At 52.9% G+C, this 8,853-nt stretch overlaps 2 protein-coding genes across 2 annotated transcripts; one reads left to right on the top strand and one right to left on the bottom strand.

Moving 5' to 3' along the window:
• Positions 1 to 61: 61 nt before the first annotated feature.
• Positions 62 to 1,256, bottom strand: MRPL43 (mitochondrial ribosomal protein L43). Its single transcript, XM_019636344.1, has 3 exons — positions 1,059 to 1,256; positions 870 to 976; positions 62 to 763 (listed from the first exon to the last, which is right to left on the bottom strand). The coding sequence occupies exons 1-3, from the start codon at positions 1,187 to 1,189 to the stop codon at positions 543 to 545; spliced, it is 459 nt and encodes a 152-aa protein (XP_019491889.1). The 5' UTR covers positions 1,190 to 1,256; the 3' UTR covers positions 62 to 542.
• Positions 1,257 to 1,278: 22 nt separating this feature from the next.
• TWNK (twinkle mtDNA helicase) lies at positions 1,279 to 6,476 on the top strand. Its single transcript, XM_019636346.1, has 5 exons — positions 1,279 to 3,191; positions 3,379 to 3,619; positions 3,770 to 3,877; positions 4,200 to 4,341; positions 5,265 to 6,476. The coding sequence occupies exons 1-5, from the start codon at positions 1,949 to 1,951 to the stop codon at positions 5,583 to 5,585; spliced, it is 2,055 nt and encodes a 684-aa protein (XP_019491891.1). The 5' UTR covers positions 1,279 to 1,948; the 3' UTR covers positions 5,586 to 6,476.
• The last annotated feature ends 2,377 nt before the right edge of the window (positions 6,477 to 8,853 follow it).

Below are 8,853 nucleotides of genomic sequence, written 5' to 3' on the forward strand. Positions count from 1 at the left end.
TATGTTTTACTTCTGGTTTTATGATAATGAAAAATGGGATTATACTTAAAATATACACATATTTTGAAATAAGACCTCAAGAGTGCCCAAGGGCAAGTTTATTAATCTCAGTTTTCTAATCTGTACACAAACATTCACACAGATATAAAGTGTCTAGCCCTATGCCAGGCTCACAGCAGAGTACAAAGTGCTAGCTCTCTCTAGCTCAATGGTTGCATAAATAGGACATCAGGGGTTCTTCAGAAGCCAGCCTTGGAATCCCTCACTGATTTGAGATCACTATTATCAATTTGGATTTCAGAAATGAGGACCCTGTAAAATCCTTGAAGACTCTCAGGTCTCAGTAATGTCAACTGGATAAGAATTAGGAGACGCCAAGTCACTGCCCCTCGGAGTGGGCACCAAAAAGAAACAGGCAGTTCTTCTCTGTCCCAAGCAAAAGCTTCGGCATCAACTTCCCTTTTCGTGGGCTCCACCTGTCTGCCTGGGCTTGGAATTCCCTGAACCGCCTCCACTGTGACTGGAGTTGGGGCAACTCTTCATTACGCTTGCACCTGGGCCTCTCGGGGGCGCAACCCGCACCACGTTGTCGGTTTGTTGGTGAAGGGGTGCCACTGGCCCTGGATGCTGGGGCTGTCCGTGTGAAAGGGCTTGCGGATGCGGATCACGTCCAAGCCCGACTGGTTCGCCAGCTTCTGCACCAACGTCGTGATCTCCTCGACCGACTTGCAGTTGATGCTCTCCTCGCGCACAGCCCCGTTAACTGGCCGAAGGGAGGTAGGGGTAAGAGGAAGCAGGAGGCTCAGGTGTCAGACTAGGGGAAGGTAGCGGGCCAAGCCCCGCGAGGCCGCTCGCCCGGCCCCACTCACGGTATTCGGCCACAATTCTGGGCACAGAGCACGGCCGCGGGTTCACATATATTACGACCCCTGGGTTCCGTCGGGCAAAGTCGGCCACCTCTCGTTCCACGAACTCCCTGAAGGACCCCAGAAGGGTGAGCCCTGACCCAGGGAGACCTCTGCCCAGGGTCGCACCCCCGCGCGCTTTGCCCAGCTCACCTGGCGCCGCGGGATGAGGGCGCGTCGCGGCTGAGGCTGAAGCTGAGACGCTGCAGCTGCTGCACGTAGCGACCTAGCCCGTTGTGGAGGACACTGGTCAGAAAGCGGCTCGGGGTGCCTCGCGCCGTCATGGTTCCAGCTCTCAGGCCACCGAGCCCAGCCTCGAGGGGAGGGGGCGGGACTAACACCCAAGCTTCCGGTTCCGGGGGCACAGCTTCCGGTTCCGGGGGCACAGCTCCCGGGGAAGTTTTGATTCCGAGGTCTTGGAGAGTGGCGCGTGCTAGTGACCCACGTTGCGAGTGGAAGGCGTGAGACAGAGTGGTAACACGAGACCCGGGGTCGGAGCGGCGGAGCTCTTGGCAGTGGAACGGAGGGAAGACACGCGGGCGGGTGGAGAAGTGGCACGGAGAGGGGCGGGAGCCGCACAGAGTCGTGCCGAGTTCCCTTTGAGGGAAGGAGAAGAGAGCCACTAGTTGGGGACCTAGAGCACAGGGACTCCAGAAAGGACGCAGACGGCTTGTAGCGATGAAAACGACGAGGAGACTCCGTGGAGAGTAGTACTGGTAGAGATGGTCTGGAGAAACCATATCGGTGAGGCAGGGGCGATGGGAAAAACTGGAAAGGACCAGAGAAGCAGGGAGCCACATAGAAGGACAGAGATGTGAAAGGGTCGTATAGGTGGGCGTGGGTGGAAGTAGCAATGCAGAGGGGCAAAAGCGGATTCAGAGAGATGTTTATGAGGGAGAAGTTTGGAGAGAGAGAGAGAAGCCACCTAGATTGAACTCTAATAAGAGTGCTGTGTAGAGGATCCCTAGGGTCTGACCTAGTGAAGGCACCGGAACCAGGCACCTACGGCATTTCAAGTAGGGACTTCCTCCATTTGACTAGGAATGTGGGTCCTCCTCCGAAGTGGGTACCCCCTTCGTATCCTGTTGTCCCTGCGAGGGGAGTGGATGGGTCGGAGGGGCCTGCCCCGAAGCTTGGTCCCAGGCCCTCCTCGCAGGCGGTATAGAAAGGAGGCTCTCCCAGCCTTGGATGTACCAGTGTTGCCTGTAACTGCAACTGAAATCCGCCAATATTTGCGAGCACATGGGATCCCATTCCAGGATGGCCACAGCTGCCTGCGGGCACCGAGCCCCTTTGTGGGGACCTCGCAGCTCAAGGACCAGACTAGTGCTACCACTTCCTTCAGCCTCTTCATTAATAAGACCACAGGCCGCTTTCTCTGCATGACCAGCCTAGCAGAGGGGAGCTGGGAAGATTTCCAGGCCAGTGTGGAGGGGCGCAGGGATGGGGACAGAGAAGGAGTCCTGCTTAGTGACGCCCCAGAAGCTGAGGACAGTGAAGAGGTCCGGAGGATCTGGGATCGAGCAATACCTCTCTCGGAGCTGCCTGAGCCGGAGGAGGCCCAGCTGGCTCGTGTGATGTTTGGCCTTACCAATGTGACAGACGACACGCTCAGGCATTTCAGTGTGCGGTATCTGCGGCCTGCTCGCAGCCTTGTCTTCCCTTGGTTCTCCCCTGGAAGTGTGAGATTACGAGGCCTGAAGCTCCTAGGGGCCGAAGGCCAGGGGGATGGAGTGCACTACGTGGAGACCACCATTCCCCGGCCTGGTGCCTATCACAATCTGTTTGGATTACCACTGATTAATCGTCGAGATGTTGAGGTAGTACTGACGAGTCGTGAGCTGGACAGCTTGGCCTTGAACCAATCCACAGGGCTGCCCACCCTTGCCCTTCCCCGAGGAACAGCCTGCTTGCCCCCTGCTTTGCTCCCTTACCTTGAACAGTTCCGACGCATTGTGCTCTGGCTGGGGGATGACCTTCGGTCCTGGGAAGCTGCCAAGCTGTTTGCCCGAAAACTGAACCCCAAGCGATGCTCCTTGGTGCGGCCTGGGGACCAGCAGCCCCGTCCCCTGGAGGCCCTGAACCGAGGCTTAAATCTTTCTCGAATTCTGCGTTCTGCCCTGCCTGCCTGGCACAGGTCTATCGTGTCTTTCCGGCAGCTTCGGGAGGAAGTACTAGGAGAACTGTCAAATGTGGAGCAGGTAGCTGGTGTCCGCTGGAGCCGCTTCCCAGACCTCAGTCGTCTCTTGAAGGGACATCGGAAGGGCGAGCTGACGATCTTTACAGGTGACCCTTTGGGAAATCACTGCTTGGGGTGGAGGCAGAGAATCAGGTGACAGAAACATGTGGGTTTGGGTCACGGTAAATGTTGAAGAAGAAACTTTCCTTCTCAACTTGGAGGCCCTACTCCATGTCTTGCTTTCAAGGGAAGGATTATCCTCCTCACCCAGGTCTGTGTTCAACCCCCCCACAGGGCCAACAGGCAGTGGAAAGACGACATTCATCAGTGAGTATGCCCTGGATTTATGTACCCAGGGGGTGAACACGCTATGGGGTAGTTTTGAGATCAGCAACGTGAGACTAGCCCGGATCATGCTGACCCAGTTCGCCCTGGGGCGGCTGGAAGACCAACTGGACAAATACGATGAGTGGGCCGACCGCTTTGAGGATCTACCCCTCTATTTCATGACTTTCCATGGGCAACAGAGCATCAGGTAAGATTCCCAGGCCTGGGATTTTTAAAGAATGGGAGGGCAGGAGAACAGACCCTGGACAGAGTTTTCAGGATGCTGGCTTTCTGCCTGGGATGGTCTAGAGACTACTCGTAATTAACTCTTGAATTCATCGCCTTTTTCTCTTCCCAGGACTGTAATAGACACAATGCAACATGCAGTCTATGTCTATGACATTTGTCATGTGGTCATCGACAATCTTCAGTTCATGATGGGTCACGAGCAGCTGTCCACAGACAGGTGACATCCTCTTGTCTAGCTGGAACCCACTTGAAGACACATGTCTTCTCAGGCAGCTGGCCTCTAGGCGCACACACTGTACTCTTTTGTTTTCTGACACATGTGCATGTACATCTCACCCCATGTGTATTTCTGTCTTTATAGAGGTGTGGGGTGTGGCAATGGGAAGTACAGACAGGGACCTAAGTGTGAGTCCTTGGGTAGAAGGAAGTAGAGTGGGGCTGTGTGCTTTGTGGAGATGTGAATGAATCAAGAGTATGTGTTTATTCTTGTCCTTCTGTCTGAGTCTGATAACCTCTTTGCTTTGTTGGGGTGGGGCCAGGATTGCAGCTCAAGACTACATCGTTGGGGCCTTTCGGAAGTTTGCAACAGACAGTAGCTGCCATGTGACACTGGTCATTCATCCCCGGAAGGAGGATGATGATAAAGAACTACAGACAGCATCCATTTTTGGCTCAGCCAAAGTAAGTGTCCCTTAGAGGAGCCCAAACTTTGGAAAGTACAGGGGGCAGGTGTGACCAGAGGTAGCCCTCTGTCAGTTTTAAATCATCTTGACTGTCCATCTGGAAGAGACAGCTGGGGCCATGACATGAGGAATACATAGTCTGATAATAGCTGGTCCTTTGCCCTCCTTACCCTCCAGGAGCTCACATCCTCCGGTGGGGAAAACAGTGAGACAGTGATTACAAATGGGTATGATGAAAGTTATAATAGGCAGCACAGGTATTTGGGGAGCAAAGAGAAAAGACATCTATCTGAGTCAGCCTGTGACATCTGGGGAGACTTCCTAGAAAAGGTGTCAGCGAAGGTTGGGTTGAATTTTGGCTGACAGTAGGTGTTAAATAATCAAAGAACGGGAAGGCCATCTGAGCAGCAGGACCAGCCTGATCCTAGAGCTTCCCGTGGTACACTGAGTGCATTACTTGCCGGGCCTGGGCTGGGCACAGGGAATACAGGGCGAGGAGCACAAACTATGTGCCACCATGGAACAAACATGAAGCTGGGGAAGAGAAGAACAAAGAAGTGGAAAGATGGTGGTGCCTTCTTTATTTATGGGGATCAAGAATGGTCTCTCTAGTGAAGTATGACATTTATAGACCAAGACCTCAATGATAAGAAGCTGGGGTTGAGTAGGGTGGTGAGATGTGGAGGAGAAGTGTTACAAGCAGAGGGAACAGCAGGTACAAAATCTGGGACAGCAGCAAGGTTGTCATGGAACTGAAAGCTCAAGTGGCCTCAGCATCATGGTCAATAGTTCAAAGAGCTTTGATGAAGAGGGGAAAGTACTTTCCTTTCCTCATTCTTGCCACTTCTCCCTGCACCTTCAACCTTTCTTTCTGCTCCTCTCATATGTCTTCTCACTGCTCCTTTGTCCTCTGTCCCTCAGGCAAGCCAGGAAGCAGACAATGTTCTGATCCTGCAGGACAGGAAGCTGGTAACTGGACCAGGGAAACGGTATCTACAAGTGTCCAAGAACCGCTTTGATGGAGACGTAGGTGTCTTCCCACTTGAGTTCAACAAGAGCTCTCTAACTTTCTCCATACCACCAAAGAGCAAGGCCCGGCTCAAGAAGATCAAGGATGACAATGGGTTAGTGGTCAAAAAGCCCTCTTCTGGCAAAAAGGGCGCTGTGTCCCAGAAATCTGAGACTTACTCGGGCAAGGCCCCCAACCCCTACCAGCCAGACCCCTCTAAGCCTTCAAGGTGAAGGCAATACAGAGCTGGATGCTGGAACAAGCCTGACAGGACAGGATGGGGCATAGACTATTGGCCCTTTTTATAGGGCTGCCTCTGTCCTGTGGTCCTGAGCTATGGGCCCTTCCCTTCCTAGTCTGAGGGACCTAGCCTAGGGCAGGGTCCCATAGTAAGAGAATTCAGTTTAGCAAATATTTGAGAACCTACTGTGTGCCAGGCTTTGTTCTAGGTCCTGGGAATATAGCACTGACAAGACAGATGAGGTCCCTGCTTCCATGGAACTTACAATCTGGTGTGGGGACAAGATAAGCTAATGAACAAATAAATATAAAACATAATTTTAGATAGTAGAAAATGCTATTTGAAAAATAAAACAGTAATGGGATAGTGCTTACAGGCTAGTTTAGATTACGGTCTGGAAAGTTGTCTCTGAGCAGAGGACATTTGAGCTGGGGCCTAAAGAACTAGTATTGAGCCATGTGAACATGTGGAAAAAGAGGGATCCAGGCAGAAGGAAAAGTAAATACAGAGGCCCTGAGGTGGGAATGAGCAAGTTGCGTTCAAAGTAGTGGGGTCAGGCCCCCTGAACCTGGAGAAGAGGAGGGGACTTCTTGCCAAAATTCCAGCATAGACTTTCAGAGCTGAAGGGTGACATGGTAGGTACCAAATTCCTCTGCTCCACTCTGGAGCCTGCTATGTGGTGGCACTCACTACCATTGGAACCTAGGTGCTTGGTCCTGTGATATGAGGGCCCCCAAGGTGGAAGCTTGGCCAAAGAGCCATGGAAGGAAACTGAACCCAGAGTGCCTGCCACCTGGACACATTGTATGGTGTGCTGCCTCAGACCACTGGAGTGGATGCTGTCATATAACTTTTTGTAGAGCCTTTTCAAGTTTTACTAAAAAAAAAAAAAAATCCATTGCTTTTGTTTCTGTGCTGTTTCTTACTTGTCCACCAGGTGTCCCCCCCAGTCTATAACTGGATTTTCCTCTTTGAATTGGGAGTGGATGGGTCCCCTCCCCCACCGCTAGGCTGAGCTGCACGCCCCAAGGAAGCAAGAGCATTAAAGGGCCTTCACATGCACACACCCTTACACCTCTTCTTGGCCTGGGGAAGACACGATGGTGTCTCTTTATCCCTGTTTTCCCTGAGGAGCTCCATGTGATCCCTGGCAGAGGTGTGGGTCACCGGGCCACTTACCTAGGCTCTGCCTGATGAGCTGTCCCTCTGTGATATGAGCCACTCACTGACCTCTCTCAATGTGGACTCAAGCTCAGTATATTCTTACCTGGCCTCCGTCCACTTCCCTCCTCCTTGTACCTTCTCAGTGTTTCTCTTATATTAGTATGTGTCAGAACTCCTAGGACTTTTGTTTAAAAAAGTAGAACATAGGCCCAACTTACCCCAATCCTCACTGATTTCTAATTCTGGAGGTTCAAGGAGAGGCATAGGATTCCTTGTTTTTTAACAAGCCCTGAGGGAGATGGGAAAAGAAGTTACCCGGAGACCCTGTCAGATACATTCCTAAATGGTGAAACTCATCTCACTTCCTCTGATATCATAAAATCCCAGTTTCCCTTTAGATTTGCCTGCAAAAGTGGTAAGAATGCAAGAGGGGCCTGGAGAGAAGCCTTATGTAAGGGTGGGGGTTGGTTCCCTGCTCCCTGGAAGCAAGGCTGCCTTATCAAGGTCTCCCTGTCAACTTAAGAGGGGGCTTCTAGGACCCTGTAGAAGGGTCTGGGGTCTCTGGTCTTTCATGTGTGAGAATTGTGGCTACAACTGGCTCCTGAAACAGACCTGGAGCAAAGCTGTTTAGGGGGAGAACCTGGGGGAAGGGAAAGGAGAGCTCCTGGAGGGCCTCCCTTCTTGGGGGTCTCTTCCAGACTGGCTGGAGCCAGGCCTCCTAATCCCGCAATAATCATTCCCAGCCGCTGGCTGGTCTAGGCCTCATCCAAGGTCTGTAACACTGAACGTCAGTCATGCCTTCCAGATGCACACCACTAGGTCAGTCCTACTTATAAAGATGTGGGTTCCACATTCTGGTCTCCCTAGAATGTTTTGTGTGTTCTCAGGAAATCCTTTAGGGGTTTGCATTAGGGTAACTTTGTGAGGTTTCTGTGAATTGGGGATAGAGGGATAGATACACACTTGCCTGTTTGTCTTACCCCACCCTCCTAGCAGACATCCCCACACAACACAAACCAGAATGATGGGGGGGGGGGAGTTAATGCTCCCCCTGCCCCACGCCCTACACAAACACATTCCATTCCACACCTGTCTTAAACTACTCACATGGAGATGAGCCCAAAATGTGTGCAGGAGTCCCTGGAACCTAGAAAGCAATGGGGGATCCCTGGGTCCTGTGTAAGGGCCCTGGGAGCCACTGTCCCTGGACCCAGCCAAAGTGAATTAAAGCAAAGTACTGTACATATGTCCAACTGGATGTTGAGAATCTCCCTGAGAGCTCAGGAAGGGCCTGGCCAAGCAGGGTCCTGCTGGATCTCCAGCCCTGTCCTCAGATTCAGCCGTGAGGGCTGCTTTGGTCCTCCAGCAGCTTCTTGACTGCGGATGGGTTTGAGAAGGAACTAACCTCACTGAACTGCTGCTGCCCAAGTACTCAGACTGTAAATACGGCCCAGATACCTGTAGACATCATATGCTGCCTGGGGTGCCATGGAGGGAGGGAGGAAGCCCTAGGTGCCTCCCTGCAATACCGGCCTACTTCCTGTTTGTGCCTGTGGGTGGAACTTTATGAGTCTAAGGGAAGCCAGGCCATGCTCTGTGGGGGGCCAGAACTGGCAGGTCTTCTCACCTGGCAGGCACTCCAGGGGAGAGTGAGGTGCTGGTTCTGCTTGGGCAGCCCCAACCCAAGGTGTGGGGGCACACGATGGGGAGGGAGAGAAGGAGGGGACAGCGGGGCGGGTCTGTTTTGGTGAAACCTGAGCCTTCTTTGTCTCCTTCCCAGGGGTTTTCCCTATGTCTGCGGAATGGGCTGAGAGTGGACCAGGTTTGGCTCCCCCCAGAGCAGGGGCAGTGGCTGAAAAAGCCTTATAGCCAGCTTGGTTAGGGCAGCCAGGTAGATAGCTTAACTCTCGGTCACGTGCCACTCCCCCCTTACCCAGATCGAAAGCCAAATCCTGTAAGTGGTGAAGTCAGAGACCAGAGGGCAGCCTCGGGTCACCGTGGAGCTACTGCTGGGCTTGGTACTGGGTTAGCTGTTTGAGTGGGTGCTGAGCAGACCACTCCCTTCCCTTGGTCGGGGGCGCGGCCTCAGCGGCCCC

Source organism: Hipposideros armiger, unplaced genomic scaffold (assembly GCF_001890085.2).
Source record: "Hipposideros armiger isolate ML-2016 unplaced genomic scaffold, ASM189008v1 scaffold_28, whole genome shotgun sequence".
Lineage (NCBI taxonomy): Eukaryota > Metazoa > Chordata > Mammalia > Chiroptera > Hipposideridae > Hipposideros > Hipposideros armiger.

What these genes read in the sequence shown, in the direction of transcription:
- MRPL43 (XM_019636344.1), bottom strand. Translation starts at nt 1,189, where the DNA reads ATGACGGCGCGAGGCACCCCGAGCCGCTTTCTGACCAGTGTCCTCCAC. An exon ending in CCCTCATCCCGCGGCGCCAG is followed by an intron (nt 977 to 1,058) that starts GTGAGCTGGGCA and finishes GGGGTCCTTCAG; the next exon opens with GGAGTTCGTGGAACGAGAGG. An exon ending in CAGAATTGTGGCCGAATACC is followed by an intron (nt 764 to 869) that starts GTGAGTGGGGCC and finishes CCCTTCGGCCAG; the next exon opens with TTAACGGGGCTGTGCGCGAG.
- TWNK (XM_019636346.1), top strand. Translation starts at nt 1,949, where the DNA reads ATGTGGGTCCTCCTCCGAAGTGGGTACCCCCTTCGTATCCTGTTGTCC. An exon ending in CATGGGCAACAGAGCATCAG is followed by an intron (nt 3,620 to 3,769) that starts GTAAGATTCCCA and finishes TTCTCTTCCCAG; the next exon opens with GACTGTAATAGACACAATGC. An exon ending in CCATTTTTGGCTCAGCCAAA is followed by an intron (nt 4,342 to 5,264) that starts GTAAGTGTCCCT and finishes TCTGTCCCTCAG; the next exon opens with GCAAGCCAGGAAGCAGACAA.